Genomic DNA, 25,937 nt, shown 5'->3' on the forward strand with positions numbered 1-25,937 from the left:
CACCACACACCTTGCTTGTCACCACTGATGCCACTTCCCTCTATACCAACATCCACCAGGTACATGGTCTGTCTGCTGCTGAACATTTCATCAGGCAGCACCCACCTGATTCAATACCTATGATATCCTCCCTACTCACTTTAATCAACTTTATACTTACCATCAACTACTTCACTTTTGAGAGGCAGACATACAAACAGATCAGGGGTACAGCCAAGGAAACCATGATGGCTCTTTCCTATGCCAACCTTTTCATGGGTTGCTTGGAGGGGGCTTTCCTGGGATCCATAAGTCTTCAGCCTTCAGCCCCTGGTTTGGTTTAAATACATTGGTGACATCTTTACCACATGTACTCAAGGTGAGACTGACCTGCTAAAATTCCTGGAATCTCCCAATTAAACTTCAAATGGTCCTTTTCCAAATTCCATGCCACTTTCCTTGATGTTGATCTCATCCTCACTGAAGGCCAGCTATACACTTCCGCCCACATTAAACCTACCAACAAACAACAGTACTTACATTTTGACAGTTGCCATCCTTTCCAAGTCAAACATTCCCTCCAGTAGAGCCATGGCTTCCAAGGCAGACTTATTTATTCAGATGCAGGCTCTTTACAGTGATACACCACCATTCTCACCTCAGCCTTCACTGCACGTAATTACCCCAACAGCCTAGTTAAAAAGCAGATTTCCTGGGCTATCACATCCAGTCTTGGTACTGCTGATCCCTCCAAAAAACAACTTCAGAGCACACCATTGGTGACTCAGTATTATCCCGGTCTGAAATGTGTTAATCAGCTACTTTGACAGGGCCATGACTTTCTAAAATCACGCCCTGAAATGAGATCCATTCTGTCCAAAATTTTGCCCACCACCACCTAGAATAGCTTTCTGTTGCCCTCCCAATCTCTGCAGTATTCTTGTCAGACCTTATGCTCCTTCTTCACCATCTCCCTACCCTATGGGTCCTACCCCTTGACCGACCCCGCTGCAAGACTTGCCTTATGAAGCCTCCTACCACCACCTTATAACAGTCCTGTAACTGACAAAACATACACTATTAAAGGGAGAGCCACCTGTGGAACAACATGTCATATACTAGCTGTTATGTAAACACTGTTCAACCTTCAACATCGGTATGACTACCACCGCACCCTCCCATCTCTGTTATGTACAATGCATTTAGCTTTTCACTCTTATTAACTAATGCATGATGTTTAAGCAGTAAACTCTGTCTGCATATTACCCTGTCTTCCACCTTCAAGCTCCAGGTTTTCAAAACTGACACTATAGCTATTGCAAGGTGAGTTTCTGCAAATTATACTGTGTTTTGCCATAAGAAGCAAAACCAAACCCACCAAGTCTGAAATGTTAACTTTTCTCATTTGGAGAAGCAGCATCAGTTATGAGTAATGGTTACATCTCTTTTGTTGATAGGTTTAATTTTGTTTCATTTGCCGCAACACAGTATAATTTGCACAAACTCACATTACTCTGATGTCACACAAACACGTTGCATCATTCTCTACAGGTGGTGGTGGTTATACTTAGCACATATACACCAGTTACGGGTAATATCAGACATGCATTTTTTTCCTCATAATTCTTGTGGTATCACCACAGTCTAAATGATTATCTACTTTACTCTCCAAAACACGGCCCACTGTTATACATTTCATTTTCCTAGAGCCTGACTCGGCTCCAGAACATTCATTGTTTTCTGATGAGGGGTGTGAGAAAGTCCTGTTTGTTGATACATTTGGGCCTGTATGTCTCTCATTGTTGTGGTTTAGTACTTGGCTCCTAGTATGATTTTGATTGTTCATACTATTATTATTCTGTTTCTTCACCTTACAGTATTTTGCTTCATTCCTTCACTGGAATGGGGTGGATAATGATACCATTACATTATTATTATTATTTCTTTCTTTTCTCAGACGTTATGTCTGGTCAAAAATGGAAAGTGACACAGACCTTGATCAAGCATGACTTCCTTTTAACTGTACGGTATATGTTATATTGCATTTAGGAATTTTCGGGTAATTGAACATGTATCAATAATTAGAGATTTCTGTAGTTGTATATATAAGTTTGGATGTAGCTGTATTGCATTGATGTACTGGTGGATATTGTGTGGTATGACTCCTGTAGTTGATAGTATAATTGGTATAATGTCAACTTTATCCTGATGCCACATGTCCTTGACTTCCTCAGCCAGTTGGATGTATTTTTCAATTTTTTCTCCTATTTTCTTTTGTATATTCGTCGTATTGGGTATGGATATTTCTATTAGTTGTGTTAATTTCTTCTTTTTATTGGTGAGTATGATGTCAGGTTTGTTATGTGGAGTTGTTTTATCTGTTATAATGGTTCTGTTCCAGTATAATTTGTATTCATCATTCTCCAGTACATTTTGTGGTGCATACTTGTATGTAGGAACGTTTTGTTTTATAAGTTTATGTTGTAAGGCAAGCTGTTGATGTATTATTTTTGCTACATTGTCATGTCTTCTGGGGTATCCTGTATTTGCTAGTATTGTACATCCGCTTGTGATGTTATCTACTGTTTCATTTGCTGTTTGCAAAGTCTGCATTTATCTGTTGTGGTATTGGGATCTTTAATAATATGCTTGCTGTAATATCTGGTGTTTATTGTTTGATCCTGTATTGCAATCATGAATCGTTCCGTCTCATTGTATCTATTGCCTTTTCTTAGCCATGTGTTGGATGCGTCTTGATCGATGTGTGGCTGTGTTAGATGATACGGGTGCTTGCCATGTAGTGTTTTCTTTTTCCAATTTACTTTCTTCGTATCTGTTGATGTTATGTGATCTAAAGGGTTGTAGAAGTGGTTATGAAATTGCAGTGGTGTAGCCAATGTATTTATATGAGTGATTGCTTTGTGCATTTTGCTAGTTTCTGCTCGTTCTAGAAAGAATTTTCTTAAATTGTCTACCTGTCCATAATGTAGGTTTTTTATGTCAATAAATCCCCTTCCTCCTTCCTTCCTGCTTAATGTGAATCTTTCTGTTGCTGAATGTATGTGATGTATTCTATATTTGTGGCATTGTGATCGTGTAAGTGTATTGAGTGCTTCTAGGTCTGTGTTACTCCATTTCACTACTCCAAATGAGTAGGTCAATATTGGTATAGCATAAGTATTTATAGCTTTTGTCTTGTTTCTTGCTGTCAATTCTGTTTTCAGTATTTTTGTTAGTCTCTGTCTATATTTTTCTTTACGTTCTTCTTTAATATTTGTATTATCTATTCCTATTTTTTGTCTGTATCCTAGATATTTATAGGCATCTGTTTTTTCCATCGCTTCTATGCAGTCGCTGTGGTTATACAATATGTAATCTTCTTGTTTAGTGTGTTTTCCCTTGACTATGCTATTTTTCTTACATTTGTCTGTTCCAAAAGCCATATTTATATCATTGCTGAATACTTCTGTTATCTTTAGTAATTGGTTGAGTTGCTGATTTGTTGCTGCCAGTAGTTTTAGATCATCCATGTATAGCAAATGTGTGATTTTGTGTGGGTATGTTCCAGTAATATTGTATCCATAATTTGTATTATTTAGCATGTTGGATAGTGGGTTCAGAGCAAGGCACAACCAGAAAGGACTTAATGAGTCTCCTTGGTATATTCCACACTTAATCTGTATTGGCTGTGATGTGATATTATTTGGATTTGTTTGGATATTAAGTGTGGTTTTCCAATTTTTCATTACTATGTTTAGGAACTGTATCAATTTAGGATCTACTTTGTATATTTCCAATATTTGTAGTAACCATGAGTGGGGTACACTATCAAAAGCTTTTTGGTAATCAATGTATGCATAGTGTAGCGACCTTTGTTTAGTTTTAGTTTGATATGTCACCTCTGCATCTATTATCAGTTGCTCTTTACATCCTTGTGCTCCTTTGCAACAGCCTTTTTGTTCTTCATTTATAATTTTGTTCTGTGTTGTATGTGTCATTAATTTCTGTGTAATGGCTGAAGTTAATATTTTGTATATTGTTGGTAGGCATGTTATGGGGCGATATTTAGCTGGGTTTGCTGTGTCTGCTTGATCTTTAGGTTTCAGATAAGTTATTCCATGTGTAAGTGTATCAGGGAATGTGAATGGGTCTGCAATGTAACTGTTAAATAATTTAAGTTGTCTTTCAACAACATCTTTGCCTCTGTACTTCCGCCTCGATCTGTCTTTCAACAACATCTTTGCCTCTGTACTTCCGCCTCGACTGACATCTCTGCCCAAACTCTTTGCCTTTACAAATGTCTGCTTGTGTCTGTGTATGTGCGGATGGATATGTGTGTGTGTGTGTGTGTGTGTGTGTGTGTGTGTGTGTGTGTGTGTGTGTGTGTGTGCGCGAGTGTATACCTGTCCTTTTCTTCCCCTAAGCTAAGTCTTTCTGCTCCCGGGATTGGAATGACTCCTTACCCTCTCCCTTAAAACCCACATCCTTTCGTAGTGAGTGCTCCTATATAAACCAGTAGTTGTAACTCTTCCATAGTTGTGTTTTCATTTATTTTGTTGTGTATGATTGTGTTGATAGTTTTTATTGTTGTTTTGACTTGTGGGTTATTTGGTGGTCTATGCAAGAATGGTCTAATTCTGTATTTGTGTCTTTGTATTCTATATATGTCAGCTGAAATTTTTCTTCTATATCTAACATGTGTGTCACTTCGTGTTCTATTTGTGCTTGTTCTGGTGGCTGTCTTAAGATTTCGTTTTCCTCTGATTGTTTAATTGATGCGTGTTGTTCTTTGTTTGTTTGCTCTGGGATGTTTGAGTCTATAACTGTATTTTCTTCTTCTTCTGATTGCACATTATTTTGTTCCAGTATTTGTTGTACTTGTAGTTTGATGTTTTCTCATTCTGACTGGGGTATCCTGTTATTATTATTATTATTAATTAATCAATAAATAGCTCAAATGCTAACTTCTCTCGAGTACTGCATGATCAATACTTATTTTAAAATTTATTCTGGATGTCACTCCAAGAGGTGAATTACTTAGTGTGTATGGTTACCCACTCTGCAGCATTCTCTTCTAGATAGCTAAAGGTGAAATCAATCTTTTTTTAACTATCCCAGGTTTGGGCAGTGATTGAGATAACATCCTTAAGAAACTCATGGAATCTACATCCCCTTCAGATGTGAACTCTGGAATTATTTCATTAAAATTTCCCCACTCTTTAAATGAAGTTCTTATGTTAATTCTGTTGACAACCCACAATTTTCATTAAATTTCCTTTAGTTAAACTAATCTTACGTTTTAACTAACTCCTTCCGCATCCTTTGGAATACCAAGTCTATCCTTACTGTCTCAGCCAATGAATGGAGAGTACATATAGCTGATCCAACTTTTTCCTGAACCTACTATTCAACTAAATCAATAGCATGCTCTCCCAAGGCTGCAAGATTATATCCTGAGATTATAATTACATCTGACTCTTTGTTTTGCTCTAATACATTAATTCTGCTGATAGTGTCTGAGATTTGTTCACGTACCTTGGTAAATTCATTTTCCATAAAATGTTTAACCTGTTTTAAATTCTTATTTATCTCATTAAATTGTTCATTCAGTTACATTGATTAATCATCTCAGTATGTACTCTTCTGTTAACTCTTTGAGCCCCAGGGGTTTCTATGTCAAACCACAATTTTATTCAAAAAACAAAGATGATGTAACTTACCAAATGAAAGTGTTGGTATGTTGATAGAGACACAAACAAACACAAACACACACACAAAATTCTAGCTTTCGCAACCCACTGTTGCTTCATCAGGAAAGAGGGAAGGAAAGTGAAATACGAAAGGATGTGGGTTTTAAGGGAGAGGATAAGGAGAAATTCCAATCCCGGGAGCGGAAAGACTTACCCTAAGGGGGAAAAAGGACAGGTATACACTCGCACACACACACATATCCATCCGCACATATACAGACACAAGCAGACATAAGTAAAGGAAAAGAGTTTGGGCAGAGATGTCAATCGAGGAGGAAGTGCAGAGGCAAAGATTTTGTTGAATGACAGGTGAGGTATGAGCGGCGGCAACTTGAAATTAGCAGAGGTTGAGGCCTGGTGGGTAACGGGAAGAGAGGATATATTGAAGGGCAAGTTCCCATCTCCGGAGTTCTGATAGGTTGGTGTTAGTGGAAAGTATCCAGATAACCCAGACGGTGTAACACTGTGCCAAGATGTGCTGGCCGTGCACCAAGGCATGTTTAGCCACAGGGTGATCCTCATTACCAACAAACACTGTCTGCCTGTGTCCATTCATGCGAATGGACAGTTTGTTGCTGGTCATTCCCACATAGAAAGCTTCACAGTGTAGGCAGGGTCAGTTGGTAAATCACGTGGGTGCTTTCACACCTGGCTCTGCCTTTGATCGTGTACACCTTCCGGGTTACAGGACTGGAATAGGTGGTGGTGGGAGGGTGCACGGGACAGGTTTTACACCGGGGGCAGTTACAAGGGTAGGAGCCAGAGGGTAGGGAAGGTGGTTTGGGGATTTCATAATGAACACTTTCGTTTGGTAAGTTACATCATCTTTGTTTTTAGATATATTTTTCCCACGTGGAATGTTTCCCACAATTTTATTCATTTTGTTTTGAAGTACCAGTGCCTTTAGCATGAACCACCAATGCTACAAAAGCCCTGGTCCACAGCACTGGTACTTCAAAACAAAATGAATAATGTTGTGGTTTGAGGCAGAAACTACTAGGCCTCAAAGGATTAAATTAGAAATTATTGTTTTAATTTAGATATTTCCAATATGCTCTTCCCTTTTTTGGACCTGCTTATTTATTTTCTCCTTTATAACACTCATAGTATCTATTTCATCATTTCATTTAATAATCATCTGAACTTCTGCCTCAGCATGAGTTTTTTTCAATCTCACACCCGGAGGATCTGTATTTGCATTTAAGTCAGATATGGTTTGACCTATCCTATCATTTGTAGTTGCTAGCTTCACCTATAATTAGCACTTGACTTATCTAGCACATAATTTAAGCCAGTCTGAGCTTTTAAGTTTGCCATCATCTTCAATACCTCTTCCATCTTATGGGTCAGTATAGACAAACAGTTAACATAATATTTAATTGACAACTAATCATCTCTGGCAAACTACTGTTACAGTGGTGGAGATCACTTCCACAAGACAATTCTTCTGAACACAAATTCACATTAGGTATCCACAAAACACACTACAAAAAATGTTAATTTGGTTTCCATTCAGCTCACCAAAGTTGTTCGCATAACTTGTAGCACTGTGTTGTCAACAGAGAATTGGATTGCTGGATTCAGTAAACCAGGCCTGCCACTGTGTCATGAGTGCATCCCCCCCCCCCCAACTGCCGCCACCACCACCACCACCAATTGCTGTAACATAGCTCTGGACCAGATTAAATCAATAGTAGCCATTTGTAGTTGTGGCTGCCAATCTTCCAACTCATGGACTTGATTAATACTTTGTAAATATAATGGTTGTCAATTAATTTGGAAATTATTCAAAAACAAATGATATCTGCTCAAATCTCTTTATTTTTTTCAATGTATTTACTTGTTTATTTCATCATAACATTCTGCTCTTGACAGGGTTACTAATGACCAAAGAGAATTACCCTCAATGCATCTCCTATTAAAATATCAGTTTTTATCATCTCTTCTTTCTCAAATTTTATTGATTTTCAGCACAAACTATTATGGGTCCCTTCATGGTCAGAATGTGATGTTCCCCTTGAAATATATGTCAATATACTCAGTGTTCCAATTCAAATTCATCGCTTTCTTGAAACTCTAAACTGCTACACCTGTAATTAAATTTTTTTCAGGCTGTGCCAGTGCATGTTGATGGACCTCATTACTGCTGCAGTTATGTTTGTTCTCAGATCTGAGAAACTTCACCAAATTTTGACTTTCTACAAGTGAATACAAAGTAATTCTTCACTTAAAAGCTCCATATATTGTATATGAATGTTCATTACCATCATCTTGTGTGGTACTACTACATAACAGAGTTCAATACCTGATGAACTTCTTGAGATTTTATATTTGAATGAATATAAAATCAGGCCAGTCAATTTATTCTGTTCTGCCATGATGTCACTCCATACTGTCATGGCATGTGATCATCTGTTATGCATCACACATTTCCAATCCGTACACTGACTCATGGAGGTTTCACAAATCTCACACAGGTACCACAACTCATGGTAATACTGCAATCACATCCCACTTTGAAGGCATGTATTATCTATCATATACACTTCACATGCACAACAGATAACCAAAAATCCACAAATGACCACCTCTTTTTAAACACTAAATAATTATACAATTTAACAATCACAACCATAATTTGTCAATGAACTAGGTGTAGCTTTACATGTTACTCTACCAGAGTTCTCAGCATTTGACCAAATTTTCATTCCTGTCACTTCGTAATGTAATCTGTGCTTTCCCCTTAATCCCGTAATCAGTGGCTTAATTCCACATCCCAGAAAGATCTCCTTTATAGTCAGATTATGGAATGACTGATCAAGAAATACTTCAAGTTATGTTCTTTTCCCATCCCTCAAGAAACTTAAAGGAGGCATACCTGAAGTTAAAGATATATCTACAACACTTCCAGATATCTCTCTGGGGACACACATAACTATTTTGAGGCAGTATAAAGAACACTGCTTCTCAATGATTAATTGAAATAAATTTTACAGGTGTGCAACAAACAATGTGAATAAATTCTCAGGAGATTAATGTAACTCAGAATGTAAATCTTCATAAAAGACATGTGTGAAACAAAATGCACATTTAAAAGAAAGTATATTTTTAATGTTCAGAAGAATTTAAGACCTGCTTCTTCCTAAAGACACAAGAAATAATCTTGAAAGATGTTTTGAGTCAATGTTCTAGATTAGTTGTTATGCCTTCACTCATCCCTTGGGCCTTTCCCTCCAACTTATTTTCTCCACAACTCGTGTCCTAAAACCTAATAACTCAATATTCATTCCTGAGTGCCTGTAATGGACTTACCCTTTTTCATTTTCTGCAACTGATAATGTTTATCTTTGTTTCATAATGGCACTTTCTCTCTATTTTTACTATTCTCTTCTCCAGTGCTCATTTGGCATTAAAATTGTTTTATCTGTATTTGTTTATTTAGTTTACATTGTATTTGCATTTTCCCTTTCATCACAGAAAAGCTACACTTTACAAAAAAAAAGTCTGTGATCCTATGATGTCTCCATTTGTAAAAAACTGACCCAAATACTGACTGCAGCCACACATTATTTTTATTTTGTCATCTCAAAAAGGTCCTGTGTTTAGTAAAGTAAATGAGTTCCCTCATATATCTGTTTGCCTTACATTTTATACCTCGTACAGAGAGACAGAAGAAACTGTTCCATTACAGTTACAAAGGACCTTAAACTGAAAGAATATTTTGTTGCATTTTGCTGTACCCTTCCTGTATTTTATACATAAAAATACAAGGAAGGATGAAAAAGTGATCTTATGCCTTGTGGCTTTGATGCTGAAAACAATAACAAAAACTAAAACAAAAATTAATACTCACCTATAATTGTGATCACTGAATTCAAAGTTAAATTCTACAGGCTCAAATGATGAAGACGTTTCATCAATCAAAAGAGGTTCCATGAAGACTTCTGGTAAGGTATCACTATTTCCAGCTGATGAGTCATTTCGTGAACTGTCCTGGTCCAACATTACATCTGCACTCTCATTCTGTAATTTTCAGAATAAATTTGCAGTGGTAATGCTTCCATAAATATGAATCACATAACATAAACATGAAACAGAATATTTTGCATAATGTTATACAATTACCAACAAATACATGACTGGAAAACATAAGTTTTCTTTATTCTACATGAAATCTGAGTTATTCACTGACATTGTGACCATAGTATTTTGCACATCTTAAAATGGTTAGAATCACAATGATTGCTGTATTTCATAAAAAAATGTATTTGTCTTCTATGTATGGTACTTAAAAACAGTCAGTATAAGTGTTTTTATTACTTTTTCTCAGTATACAGATAAAGACCGGTCAAGATCAAGAAAAATTGTTTTGGCATCAGCCAATTTCATTGTGTTTTATATATTTCTATCACACATTTACATTACAAAAATTATTTATTCTTTAAATGAAATGTAACTGATAGAGACAAAACACTGTAAATATCAGACTAATGCTAGTAATATATTTGTATCACAGATTCATGAAATGTGATATACAACAAACAACTAATAAACTTTTATGTTGACACACAGAACACAACAGCTAACAAAATCCTTCACACAAACCACCTAAATGTTGAACTACTTTAAAAGAACACAGGTTTATTAAAGGGAGGGGGGGCACAGTCATAGAGTGCTGTCATTTCCGCTCAGGTAGTGAGTACATGGTTCTGTAAAGTACTTCCTTCACATCCACTTGTTTACTTCATGTATGATTTATTTAATGGTGTAAGGTGAGTTTTATACTAGATGTTTAATTCACATATTCATTTACGGTACTTCTTACAGAATTTGTGTATATAATTTCAGGGTTGTTGACTTTCCCAAAATTTGTACTGCAACGTGCCATCATAGATACAATCAATCAGTAAATAAATAAATAAATTTCCAGTGTAATTAATGTGTTCATTGTAGTTTAAGTTGAAAGTTTCAATTCCCTGAAGATAGGAATTGGATTTTAATCCTTGAGCCGCAACCCTCATAAAACAGTAATATCCACAACCCTCATAAAGCAGTAATATCACATTACATTTGAAACATGCTCAATGATGTTATGAAGAAGTATCCCATAAACAAAACGCACAGTGAAAATAATGATAAAAAGAACTGAAAATATACTTTTGATTAAGAACTGATGAACAAAGACGGGCGATAAAATTTCAAAAGATTCAAAAAGTTATTTGTTTGACTATTTCCATTTATCATTAACATATTACTTTCATTGTTTATTTTAAACATTCATTTTTGTTCCACTCTTTTATCCTGTCCCCTTCCCTTTCACTTTTCTTATCTCTTGATTGCCTTTTCTAGAAACCAAGAGCAATAAGTCTGTTTTTCAGTTAATACTGAGTCAGTTTATCATTTCTAACAATAAATCAACTATAGGTTGCTGATAAATTATAAATAGCAATACATTTCCTAAACAATTTTAATGGGAGCCCAACGTCATCTCAAGAGACAGTACCGTAACACAATTATTAACAGCATGTTGACAGCCTAGATACTTTATCTCCACTTCTACACAGGCTCAAACACAAAAAGGTCCACCAAAACACAGCATAAATGCACAGAAATGTTCTGTTGATATAAAGAGGTCACAACTATGATGACACATAGGGCAAGTGTAAAATAAATGATAACTGGGATAGCAAGTTGCATTTAACCGCTCACCTTTATTCTTTCAGGCATTGCAGCAATTATTTGTTCCGCTAAAGTTAAAACACGCACTTCCTGCTCCCCTGAAATATGAAAATTATGTTTCAGCTTGTTTCTAATTATTTCATTAAATTAGTATTAATAGAAAGATGTAGGTAATAATTAAATATGTATGCGCTTTAACATTTTCTAATAAAAAATAAATTTAGAAAAAAGCAACAACTTAATCTTCACATAGAAAATGCACACTACAGAATTTGGAGTAACAACTAATTTACATTCTCTTGATTACACAAAATTAAAAGACAATGTTCAGTTATCAAAGTAAACTTTGTGTGTTTGAGCTAATTGCTATAATCAGCAGATTTTCTGCAACTTAGCTTCCATATCATAACATCATTAAAATTATTTTTCAACAGTTCTTAATAAAGTGATATAGAGGAAACTATTATCAGTATACAAAAGAAGAAAATAAATGATTATGCAATCTTCCCATACAGATACAGTTGGAACAAAACATAGAAAATATCTACGACTAATAAGGGAACTGTGATGGTCCAGTTCTGAGACAGACTATAGCTATAACTGACCTACAATGTTCTGCTTATTTTCCAGATCCTCATCAGATACTCCCTCCTCGTCAATCATTGGACTTTCACTTCTTGCTCCAGTAGCCACTTCGCCTGAACCAGAAGTCAAGCGTGTAATTCAATAATACCAAAGAACAAAAACAAGGAACAAAAAATCTAAAGCTGGAAAGAGGAATTATTTCAGCAGGAAAGGGACAAGCAATTTACAAAAAATAGTACTGTCATGAAAAAATATATTTGGATCAAGCAAGAAAATAGCAGCACTAACTTTTTTCCACACACAACCATATGAACAGTTAAGTTTAAACTGGTCATCTGAAGATGTGCTAGTGAACACCTATAAACTTCTTTCAAGAAAAGGAAAGTGACATGATACACACTGATGAATTAAAACATTATGACCACTGCCAAATGTATGAATGCCACATGGGGGTGTCGTGGAAACGTGTCACAGTAAGGGAAATATACCAGGTGTCTCTCCTATAGGTTGTCAGGCACATTTTCTCTAATGTTTCAGCAGATATTTGCAATTTCTTTTTTGTAATGTGAAGCTGGAGTTTGCCCAAACAAATACTGCTCACCACATCTTCCATACGATGTCAAGTGTCGGAAGGCATTGGTTTTGTTTCCAATTACAAACTGTACAAACTAAATGATTTTCAAAGTGGAATTTTATGTGCCCAATTGATATAGTGGTCCGAAATTAGTCTAGTGTGTTATATGTTTTATTAACATGTAATAATAGGAACAGTAAAACATGCTGAACAATTTTACTATTTATGTTAATACACACCAATAAAAGGAATATTGCTAGATTAATCTCGGACTGCTCTGTAGAATGGGTACATGAAATTCCACTTAAAATCATTTGTTTGTGATGGGAAACAAACCAGTGCATTCTGTTTATGCCAGGCATCGTACATGATATGTGATGAGCAGGATTTCTTATGACTGACTTCAACTACAGGTTGCAAAAAAGAAATTGCAAACATGTGCCAAAACACCAGAGAAAATTTGCCTGATTACTCTTAGGAGAGTTACTCTGTATGAGGAAACCAGAGATGAAAAGTGAATCATACTAGTGATGGTACAGACTGACGGTGACAACTGTCAACTACATGACCATTATCGTGGACCACTTGCATCCCTTCATGTTTGATGTCTTCCCCAATAGCAATAGTGTACTCTGTTAGGACAACTGTCCTTGTCACTAGGCCAGAATTGTGCTACAGTGGTTTAAGGAGTATCATAGTGAACACACTCTGATGCAGTGGGCACCAAATTCACCTGATACGAACCTGATCAAGCACATCTGGGACTTTTTACCAGGTAGCAGCTCTGCACCCACAAAGTATTGGCTGTAATTTATGTATTAGGTGATCTGTCATATGGCTCTGGAAACCCACAAAGAACTTGTGAAATCCATGCCACATATGGAATAACTGCTGTACTGCGTTCCAAAGGTGGAGCAATACGCTATTAAGTAGGTGGTCATAATGTTTATGTGTTTTTAGGTACTATTATGACAGTGAGTCACAATGTTTTGATAATATCAAAACAAATTACACAATTAATCTTTTAGTTTACTTTCTGCTGCATATCTGCAGTCTTGGTACACACTGAAATCTCTGTGCCTCAGTACCACAGCTCGTTGCTAAAGGAATAAAATGACACAGCCCATTGGCAAAGCAGATTATAGTGCACTACACAAGCACTTTGTTTATCCAGACTAGGTGACACCAGATGTAATCTGGATTTACAAAAACCCAGATAATCTGGAAGTATTCTACTAAATACCAAAGTTCTAATATGTACTACAATATGCTAACTACTTATTTTGGCACTAATGAGAAACTCTATAGTTACTATAGTTTACTAACATTTATTTACAGAAATAGTCTGCAAGTTTCTTTTGTTTCAAACTTGTGTGGTATTTGAGAGCACCCACCATCATGTAGATGTTTCACTAACATCAGTTTGGTTGGAGTAGTTTTCAGCTGAATTTTTTGATAGTTTTTCCAGATGTGCTGTTGTCTCCACACAAGGCAAAATTTCTTCCCCTGAAATGCCACTTTCGTAGTCCACTTCCATGTCACTGTTGTTCTTTGAGGTACAACAGGCAGCACTGCTAGTCATGAAACTAGTTCTTAGAAATGCTGCTCACTATCCATGCATATTTTCTGATTTGTAAACAACTGGCAAACAGAAGCAATTAACATATTTCAAAGGACATAGATGGTTTGATTTTCCTATCAACAGGTGTAGAAATTTGTGTCTTCTCGATGCATCGCTGTAAGCCATAATTGTAGCTTAATCTTCACACCCCTTATAATGCCTTGCAGTGTCACCTAACTTGGAAGCCAGTATTCTTACTGGACAATATATTGGAACACCATGCTCTCTTTTCTCACTGAACCAAATGAATAATGCTCAATTTCATGCTTTAGTTCTTGCTTTCTTTATTGTACTGTGGTTCTGGAAACTGTCTTTAGTAATCATATTGAAGCAGAAGTCTCCAACTTCTTATTGATTCTTTGTCCAGTCTGAGACAGTTGATGTCCCTACACAACATTCTGCAGCTATCAGGTTACCTTCCATTCGGAAAGTGGCTGCACTCAGTGACTGTTATGTGTCTTATTCCTGAACAACAGGAACTTATATGCATCGAGAACAGAAAATAGTGCGTTGAGAATGGCTAGCCACTAGCAAAAATCTGGATTTGCATAATAAAATCTATAAAAGGATAACTGATTGCTCCACTCTATAATTTATAATTCTACAGATATGTTTTTCAGCAGTTCTCCTTTGTCTACGAGGGCTATTCAGAAAGTAGGGAACATTTCCATCTGACGCAGATAGCCGTGTGCTGATCACTTGTATTTTGGTATGTGCATGCTCAGCAGCTCAGTCAGCATCCACCTGTGACAGCGGGAAGGTCTCTGCACACACGTTTTTTTTTTTTTTTTTTTTTTTAATTTGAATCTGAAATGTGTGCTGCAATTGAAAATCCCGCCAGTTGTGAGGTGGGGTCTGTGATATGGTTTTTGTTGGCAAAAAACCTAAAACCTATAGAAATTTATCGTGAACTGTGTGAAGTGTATGGAAACAACATAATTAGTGAATGTTCCATCTGGAAATGGTGCATTCGGTTTAAAAATGGCCAAACCAACATTCATGATGAAGAGAAGAGTGGATGCCGAGGCATTGTAGCTGATGATCTTGTTGCTAAAGTTGATGAAATGATTTGTGAAAACCGTCACTTCACAATAACAGAGCTTTCACTTTCTCTTTCACAAGTTTCATGGACTTTGTTGTTTGAAATTGTCACTCAGCAGTTACACTACCACAAATTTTTTGCACAATGGGTGCCCAAAATGCTTACAGAGAACCATAAAGAACGGCGTATGGGGGCAATAAAGAATGGCGTATGGGGGAACATTGACATTTCTGGAGGCCTACCACAGACATGGTGATTCATTACTGGATCGAATCATAACTGGTGATGGGACTTGGGTGAAATATGTCAATTGCGAGACAAAATTACAGTCCATGGAGTGGTGGCACACAAGGTCCCCCCAAAAACCAAGATGTTTGCAAAACTTGTCAGCTAGGAAGTTGATGGCAACAGTGTTTTGGGATAAGCAAGGTGTGCGTCTTATTGATTTTCTCGAATGTGGAGCAACCATAAATTCTGCCCGGTACTGTCAAACTTTGCACAGCCTTAGAAGAGCAGTTCAAAACAAATGCCGAGGAAAGCTGGCATCCAAAATTTTGTTTTTGCATGACAATGGCCAACCTCACATGGCAAACTGCATTAAAGAACTCCTTAATTCGTTCAAATGGGAAATTTTCCCTCATCTTCCCTACAGCCCTGATCTTGCATCAAGCGACTTCCACTTGTTTCCCAAGATGAATACTGGCCTGCAACACAGTGTTTTGATGATGATGCGGAACTCCAGGCAGGCGTGACTCAATGGCTGAAGTCTCAGGTGGCAGAATTTTATGACAAAGGTCTTTCAAAGCTTGTCCACCACTATGGTAAGAGCCTCAATGTGTTTGGTGACTCTGTGGAAAAGTAGTATGTCAGTCGCTCTTTCAGATGTATATAATAAAATGTATTTCTTGGACTTAGTTTTTTTTAATGCCAAAATGTTCCCTTCTTTCTGAATACCCCACGTATTTTGCTTAGTGTCTCCCAACATTTTGTCCATCAGAACAACCACTTTCATTCACTTTTAAGCCATTTCACTCACACATGCTCAAAACATTGGAACAAAACAACAATACTGGTACAGCTTCTTAACACTGGAAGGAACATATCCACACTGACTGTAGTAACAGTAGCTAGAAGCATGTGACCAGCAACCTATCTGCTACCTGCAGTACCAACATAACAACTGTATATGTCACATACTACACCATCTGTATGTCACACATTTTCACATTAAAAGAGTTAAAAAATAAAGAATCTGTATAAACTGGACATCTGGATTAAAGAGGGCTGGAAGATTTTTGTGTGATTAATGCGATTACTCTTCAGTAGCAGTGAAAAAGTTGCACTTGCGTCAGGGCAATCCACATTTGCTTTTTTGGTTGTGTGGATTGGCCTGACACACCAGCAACATTTCTGCAGCTGCTGAAAATGAACTGAAATATGATTCTCCAATGAATCTCTTCTACTGTAATGTGGAGCAGGGATTTCACTGTGTACCAGCCATGTATATGCAAAGAAAAAAAAATTGCCTCATTGGTTCATGGGCATCGCATCAGATAAAATTGTGGAAGCTGCACAATTTTCAGTGAGACATCTGCTTGTCATCTTCAGATGCTTACTGACATGTTGCGGTAGGGGCATGCCAATATATACACTGACTTGCTGGAAAAGAACAGGCACCAAGGGGTGGGGCTCTAACGTAGTTGCAGATGAATTATAGAGCACATCCAGTGTCCTCTGTTGGATAAATGGGCTACAGTCTTCACATATCAAACATGAGAAAAGCGTGGCAGCAAATCACAGCCCAGCATGCACACGGGCAAAGTGTTGGCACCAAGTTTAAGCGTGCAGACTTTGATTCTCCATATGTGTGGACATGGATTCAATAATCTGTGGCAATGATGCCTTAGTACCTCCAGTGTTGGTTCCCAAATCTACCTGAGTTGAAATCCCATGTGTCTATTAACCAGGTCATTACTTACACATATTTTGACTGCTTCTTTAATGACTGAGTCCCAGTACGAGTAAGCGGATGAAAGGATCTTTGTCTCTCCATAGTTCATGTTGTGTCCTGTGTCAAGATGATGTTCAGCCACAGCGGACTTTCTGGCTGACCCAATATGGTGTGATGCCTATTTTCAACATATCTATTCTTAACAGTGCAACATGTCTGGCCAATGTTTGATTTCTCACACTGGCACGAGATTTTATATATCCCTGGTCTCCTTAGATCCAGGTTGTCTTTAACAGAACCCAGCATAGTTACAATTGTGCTGGAAAGTGGAAGGCAAATTTTATTTGATGTTTCTCGGACACCCTGCCAATCTTATTGAAAGACATGCCACCAACATAGGGCAGAAAAACCACCTCCCAGTGTCCTTGAGCTGTTCTTGAGCATTATTGCATGCAGGTTGGCATGCTTTACAGATCAGATTATCAGAGTACCTGTTTTGTACAAATACAGACTGAAGATGGCTAAGCTCTGCTGATAAGCTCCCTGCATCTGAGATAACTGTAGCCATATTAACAAGAGTCCGTAATACGCCACTGCACTGAGGTGGGTCATGGCAGCTCATAGCTCATAGATACAGGTCAGTGAGAGTCGAATTATGAAACACACTGTGACTCAAGGAACCGTCTTTGTTTCTGCATACCAAGATATCTGAGAATGGGAGGCTCCATGGTGAAGCAAATGCTCACATGGAGGGAGTTAATGTGTTTCAGAAATGCAGGAAGCATTGCTGCTCCTTGTGGCCAAACTACAAAGGTGTCATCCACATATCTCCAGAAACATTTAGATTTCAAAATCAATGACAAAAGTACTTTTTCCTGAAAGTCTTCCATAAAAGTCTCACATAGTAGCTAACCTTTTTATGGAAGCATGAATGACTTTGCATCCTCCTCTATGACCCATTTGTCCAAAGTAATTTGAACTGCATCTGTACAATGCCTCTTGTGACTCAAGGTTACTAAATGACAGATTTCTTTGACCAAAAACCTTTTCCCACTGTAATTTAAATGAAGGCCATGGCTGGTAGGCCTGGATCTATCTAATATGCTTACATTCATTAAGTTCACATACAGAAATCTTTTTACACGCTTTATCTAGCTCTTTGTTTACTCTTCCTATTAACTTATTTACACATGACCAAAGAGGTAGATCACATATGTTTGGTTGATTTACAACTGCTACATTTGTGTTGCCTAATTTGAGTAGTATTCTTTCAAGAACTATGACATGTTTACTACTTTTATGCCTGGCAACAACATTTATACTTGCACAAATTAGGGCACAGTCTTTTAAGCTAAGGTTTTCACATGGTTTTATCACTGTTTTTGTCACTTCTTCAATGCCTCTTCCTGGCCTGACGAAGACATGGATACTTCAGTTAGTTTTGCACATCTGCCACCTTTCCTGCTTTTTGACATCCATGATTACTGGCAAGAATTAAAACTTTTCATTCTTTCTCATACACTTCAGACTGCTTGACTGATTTTTAAAATCATATTTCATTGTTTACTAAGTGAAACATGTAAAAAATTTACAGTGCACAGCTTCTGATGTTTGTAAATATTTTCTGAACTCATATGTTTCTGGGTGCCATTTTTTGTAGAATCACTTTTGTCATTATAGATATTTGATGCACTCACATTTATATTTCCAAGTTTTGTACTGGTTTCCACTGTGGTTCTTGCTTTTTTATGTCACTGGTAGCTGATATTTCTTTGAGTTTGAATCAATGCTCCCTTTGTTGAGTATTACAACCAAGATTTTACAGCTGTTTCCCAAATAAGGCTATCCTTTTGAGTTCATCAATTTCACTGGTTTCTGTAGGTAAACTGAGAAGAAAGTTGACACAATGGTTGCATACGCATGTCACTGTGCCACAGTTTTTTCACTTTATTTTGATCTTGTAATGATTTCATTTGTGTCTTTTACTTTTACTTTGCAGCAATAACATTTTCCAAATCAAACGACAATCCTTTACCCCCCCCCCCCCCCTCCCCCTCCCGCACTGAATACATGAAGACTTATTCCTTATTTACATTTTTCAGAGAACTGAATTTTTGCGTACCTTTTTTCACAGCCATCTTTTACATATTTCATATTAGTAATCATAATAGTTGATACAAAATAACTTAGTTGTCTTTTATGTACTTTTTTTCCTGCTGTAAATCATACCAAAATGTGTTTGCAGAAGTAATGTCAGGCATTTAAGATACAGGTAAGTTTTATAAAGATAAGTTTTATAAAATTTTTTTGAAATTAAGGAAAATGAGTTTTCGTTCACTGTTACAGTAATCAACAAAGAGTACATCATGTGTAGCTGAAGTCAGCCACTGAACAAATTCCTTTGACCAGCACAATTTACGTATGCATTTTTAAGCATATCTCAAAAGTGTATCAAATAAGCAGTTTTACTATTGTGAAAACACTACAATGAACTTAATATAAAGTTGACTCAAACACAACCAATTTACGCCATCAATCAAGAATCATATTAAATACAAACTGTATGTCATGACAGGTTTCTGAAACCTTGCTCATATGGAATAAAACATGTTTCGAATGATAGGGATCACTGGTTCCATGGAAAAGGTTTCAGTGTCCTAACCACTGTACTGTCACTTTTGTGTAACAACCCATGGAAATCCTTATTATCAAAAAATTAACACAAACTCAGCTTGTGTCTGGGTGTACCACGTATGAAAAAAATGCAAAAAGGGTGGAACATGAGCAGCAGTATGGTTATAAGACATGAATTTTGCCTGAATTGAGAGCCTTAGTGACAAAGTATTTCATTCTGCCCACTTAACAGAGAAAATTACTCAATGAATTTGTTTGGTATAAACTTATGTTTCATACACCATTTTCAGGAAGAGTAATAGTCTCATGCAAGTCAGTTTTCAGTATTTACATTATTCACTTTTATGTGTAGCTACTGGCTTCTTATTTGCAAACTATTTGATTTAATAGCTAAAATTACTTATTTTAATAACAGCAGGAAGTATGTTACTTCTTCAAACTGTGAACATAGGTACATCAGATTAACAGGTAGTCTTTACAAGTGAGAGCATCACACTATTTTTAGGCCAGTTAGTTGAGCAATGAAAATTTCATCCTAGATGGGTTACTCTAGAATTTCATTCAATCAAACATTAGTTGATGAAAATAGGCTGAATATGGAAAGTGACTGTTTTGTCTGTATCTGACTGTTGCAATGATATGTAATACAGAGACTTATGAATAAGTTAGAAGTTGTTGCAATGTCTTTCTATCATGTATAAATCTCTCTTCCATAAGTGCACTCAGTATTTTGAGACTAAATTCACCAAATTTGGAGCTTCTCAGTGTGTGGTGCATATTACCCATGGTGTCACACTGCTGTGCATTATCAAATATATTTTACTTTTTAATTAAATGAGAGACAAGCAAGAAACACCTAAACATACTATTTACCATTTCCTTTGATACTGTGTGGCTATTAACACTGATCATGCTACAGCTATCACATGTGTAAATGATAATTTGCATTTGTTGTAGAAAAAAAGAGGACCATGTACAATATGCCAAACAGCAGTAAACTCAAGACTGAATTTGTTGGATGATAAACTATTGATCTGAGTAGCTTTGAGCAAGACTGACTGATGACTGACCATTAATGAAGTTCTTTCAGAATACAGTAATATTGCATAGAGGAAATAGAATACCACATTTATTCACTTGTATTTTATTCTCTATTGTAATAAGTCACTGCATTCTTTCATTATATTAAAATTATTATTTGATACATATTTGAGATATGGTAAATATGCAGACTTCAGTTTTGCAGCTGAGGGGAAATTGTTTAGTGACTTGTTTCAGTTACAAAGGATGTGCTCTGTGTTGCTCGCAGGGACAATGACTGAACTTCACATGATACACATGACTGTGTGTGGACAGTATTACCAACTCAATTCTTGCTGCCAGTTGTAAACTCATTAGAAAGTAAAGAAATAGCCTGAAACAATATTTTCAAAATGCTCTGGTATGTGTAAAGCTGTAAGAAAGCCAACAGGTATAGTTTAGCCAAAATGATAACTGTATTAGAATTGGTGCTGACAGCAATAATCTAATAACCTCAGATAGGTAAGTGAATGAAAAATATTAGCATAGAAAATAACTTACATGCACAAGTAATCAAACTTTTATGCCAAGAACTGAGTAATTTAAATTTGCCCATAAAAATAATTATACATTCAGTAAGTAATATTCCTTTTGACAAAAAGTTGTATGGTACACTCTAGTTCTAAGTGAAAGTTATAATATTTTAATACTGGTATGACTTTTAGCATGAGCAACTTCTTCATTTATATTCCAAAAACAGTGTAAATATTAGTAATGAACTACATAAAACAGCTCCTGAGAAAGAAAGCTATAAAAATGAAAAGCCAATATTGAAATATAAATCATTTTTAAAGCAATTACTATTTTAATGAGATATAAATTGTACACATATTTCAGTAACAAGCACTTGGTGCACTGGTGAAAGTTGAAAACTATAAAAATTATTCAAAAATGCAAATAATTAAAAAGCAGACAAATGTATTTAAAAGTTGGAGACATACAAATAAAAGAAAACCCTTGCTCACTTTTCACAGCAACCAAAACTACTATACACATCACAGGCAAACTGCAACATGTGGATGCCTGTCAAAGAAATCCTTTCTTAGTGCACTCCTGAAATGTTTATCATGTAACTGCAAGACTTAGCTTCTCCCAGTACAATTTGATTCTGTTATTTCGCTACCAAACACAAATTATATTTAGAGCCTCAATATGTGTTCTCTCTAATTTTAAGGGTGTGAACATCATGATTGATTAGAAGTCTTCCCTGATCCTCTCTTCCACACAGGACCTAAAGATTATCGCATATGATGATTGTCATTTCTGTCGCTGAGGAGGTCTTGAAGAATTCCATAAATTTAAGGAATAATAAGGAATGTGCAAATAAACCTGGAACTGTAACAGCTTCCCCAGAATGTCAGTACAAAAGTATCAATGCTATTCTTTTCAAAATGACATTTCCATACATAAATGAAGACTTTTTCCTTTAAGCAACTCTATTGTCAATCCACAAAGATGTCCTATCTTATAAAGGAATCCCCGTACAGACGGAAAATGTCTGCAAAAAAACATGGAAACCACTTAAAGGTTGTAATCATTAAGTATTTTATGGATGACATAACCAAATCAGAAAATCTTAAGTTCAAGTGTTAAGACAATAAAAGATTATGTGCTGAACATCAAAGATCAGTTTAAACTCATTCATAAAAAAAACAGCGACACAATCACTAAATACAAATTAAAATCACATTCATGTAAAGATACAGCATGATGCATGTACAGAGTTGAATTCACGAAACATTGTTGTGAAACAAGAGTGTCCCACAAATATGAAAGATACAATTGGTCAAAACATTTGTTGCACCATTTCATACAGCTGAAAGAAAGTGTGAGCACCAATTGTGCTAATTTTCATTTTTAAACAATAGGCAAACATGTTAAAAAATTAGTCAACAGTCAGTGTTGTTGCTAGGCTAATCTGTTGAAAGCAGCTACATAAATCAGACAAGGATTGTACAATATTGAATGGTAAGAAACTGAACAGCAAAGGGAACTGTTTGCAAAAGTGACAAGGGCATGGGAATTAAAAGCAAATTAGAAAATATGGTTCTAGAACAGAAATCCATACCAGAAAATGAAAAATAAATTACAAGGAGCAATGGGTGCTGTGATGGTGTTTTTACATCACATCGGGCCAATTTGCAAATTGTTACACTACTAGCTGAAAACCCAGCATTGCCTGGATATGTATTTATTCCAATATTCTATTAGTCCATCTCTTCCTTTCCCCTCTCTTTGTCCATCTCCTACTCCCCAAACTGTATCCATCTCTTGCTCATCTTTTTCTCTGTCTACCTGCTCCTTGCCCCTCTGTTCATCTGCTCCCTACCCCTTTGTTCATCTCCTCCTCCTCCTCTTAAGTTAATCTTCTCCTCCCCCTCTATCTCCTCCTCACCCCCTCTAAGACCTTCTCCTCTTCCTCCCTCTCTCTGTCCAACTCCTCCTCCCCCTCTCATGTCTACCTCTCCCCTCTCTGTGTCCATCTTTTCCTCGTTATTTCTCTCTTCTTCTCCTCCTCTTTCCTTTCACTGTCCATCTCCTCTCCCCTCTCTCTGCACATCTCATCCACTTTCCTTTCTCTGTCCATCTGCTCCTACCCTTCTGTCCATCTCCTTGCCCCCTCCCCTTTTCTGTCCATCTCCTCCTCTTTTCTTTATGGCCATTTCCCCCTCCCCCTTTCTCAGTCCATCTCCTCCTCACCCTATCTGTGTGTCTCCGCCTTCCCCTTCTCTATCTGACCACCACCTCCTACCCCTTTCTCTCTCCGCATTAGCACCCGACCCCAATTGGAGGTTGCTGGTTCTTACCCCCACAGTATTTCTTTACAGATAGTAAGTAGTATGTGTACTAAGTTCTGTTGAAATCGATCCCGGGGTAAAGGAGGAGTTTCTTACTTGTTGCTCTGACCACATACACACATGTCAAATGTATTTCACATGTATTTTACGTGTATTGGTACACATAGTTCACCTGTATCTCTAACAAATTTCGTCCTGCAGTTTTGTTTTCATGAAGTTTATGATGTCATATCTCCAGAACTATATGTTGTAGACTGATACAATTATATACATACATTTGGTGGTATACGTGGATACTGTCTGCGAAATGTGTTGTGAATAGATGTAGTAGCAAAGAAGTCATAAGTTTAAATGTCATATCTGATGTGGCAGTTGTTTGTGCATCTTGGCATTTACGATGCTGCACCTCGTGAACTACATTTATAATAATTTTGTAGGTTTATTCAGTGGTACATGTGAATACTGTCTGCAAAATGTCTTGCAAACACAGTTAGTAGTAAGGAAGCGATAAATTAAAACATCATGCCTGATGTGGAATTTTTACAGAACGAATAGCAAAAATGAATGTGTGATAAACTTTTTTCCTTTCATTATTTTGTGGGGGTTCTCAGTGAGATAAAGTTTTTCAAATGTTTGAAACTATGTGTAAAGTTTGTTACAAGTAGCTAAGTGCTCTCATTCTCAAACAGTGAACGAATAAATCCTGAGTACTCACACGTCATGAGCTACACTTCTTTCCAAACTCCACCACCACCTCACTGATAGGTAGGTGGTTCTTACCCCCACAGTGAATCTTTGCAGACAGTAAGTGATATGTGTAGCACACTTTGTTGAAATGGGTCCAGTGATTTAGGAGATGTGAAACATACATATGTACATACTTACATACATACTTACTTACACACATACACACATTTTTACAGTATCTATGGATTTAAGAAATGCCAACAGGAACATTTTTTAACCTCATGTGATCTGTTTCAAGATGTATGTCACACTATGTATATAAATTATGTACACTGGAATGCAGACATGGTTGGAAATATGTATGTCGCAGTTATCAAGAGTCAAGACTAAATGAGTATGTGGATGAACCATTGGGGCAGATTAAAACTGTATGCCAGACTGGGACTCAAACTGGGGCCTTTTGCCTTTTGAACGCAAGTGATCTACCAGCTAAGCTATCCAAGCACAACTCACCACTCCCATGTCTTCAATCATGCTTACATAAAGCAGTTGGTAGAGCACTTAAACATGAATGGCAAAGGTCTCAGGTTCAAGTCCCAATTCGGCACACAGTTTTAATCTAAAAGGAAGTTTCAAATCAGTGCATATTCTGTTGTGGAGTGAAAATTTGCTCAGAATATTTGGATATTAGTTCTGAGAACATATCCCTTCCAGCAATATAAAGCATAAAGCTTAAAATACTCACAAGAAATTGGTTCCAAAAGTGTTATGAAGCAGGAAAAAATGCTTATCACAAGTTTTTTCACTACCGTGCAATGGTACTGGAAAAATGATGTGAATGGAGAAAAAGTCAGAATTTTCTCATAGTTGTTAGACATGGAATTCACTGGAGTTCATTGTGAGAATATTGGGAAGTGGAGTGGGCAAACAAGAAATGCAGGTAAAAATGACAGAATGATAAGGCTAGTTGTTCAAAACAGAGGAGGCGTCCAGTGTCATCAAATCTCTGTTTAATACATAAACCGAGTTTCCCTCATTTTCATACCTACTCATTTTCCTCAAGTGACTCATTTCAATGTTTCTCCATTGATAACCGCTCTGAAATTTTCTGATCAAGTATGAGATTAGCATATTTCTGGCCATGACTGAAAAAGAAAATACTACTAAACATCTTCATTTTAAAACATGAGAGAATACAATAACATAGAACTTTACAGGACTTTGAACTAAACTCGCAGAAGCCATGCCTTTTTCTCCCAAATCATTTTTATTATTTTGAACTTACTAGACATGAACCATTGAGAAGCACTCTGAACAGTGGAGGAATATTGAAATTAAAAGGGTTCAGCATGTGGTATAAAATGAAACATGTGGCCTACCTCTACATTTTTGCTCTGAAAAACCCTGAAATGCATGGCAGAGGGTACTTTTTCTTGTACCATATATTAGGATTTCTTCTTGTTCCATCTCCAAATGGAGTATGACAAAAATGACTGACTGTAAGCCTCTGTATGAGTTGTTGTTTGTCTAATTTCATCTGCACTATCTCTATGGGAT

At 36.7% G+C, this 25,937-nt stretch overlaps 1 protein-coding gene across 1 annotated transcript in view; it reads right to left on the bottom strand.

Moving 5' to 3' along the window:
- LOC126174755 (calmodulin-binding transcription activator 1) overlaps window positions 1-25,937 on the bottom strand; it is a 1,816,127-nt gene that overhangs the window by 120,687 nt on the left and 1,669,503 nt on the right. The window contains exons 22-24 of the mRNA XM_049921082.1: window positions 12,014-12,106; window positions 11,439-11,506; window positions 9,583-9,752 (exon numbers count right to left, since the gene is read on the bottom strand). Of these exons, the coding sequence (XP_049777039.1) occupies window positions 9,583-9,752; window positions 11,439-11,506; window positions 12,014-12,106 (331 nt within the window). The remainder of the gene's footprint in view (window positions 1-9,582; window positions 9,753-11,438; window positions 11,507-12,013; window positions 12,107-25,937) is intronic.

The sequence above is a fragment of the Schistocerca cancellata genome, chromosome 3 (genome assembly GCF_023864275.1).
Source record: "Schistocerca cancellata isolate TAMUIC-IGC-003103 chromosome 3, iqSchCanc2.1, whole genome shotgun sequence".
Taxonomy (NCBI): Eukaryota; Metazoa; Arthropoda; class Insecta; order Orthoptera; family Acrididae; genus Schistocerca; species Schistocerca cancellata.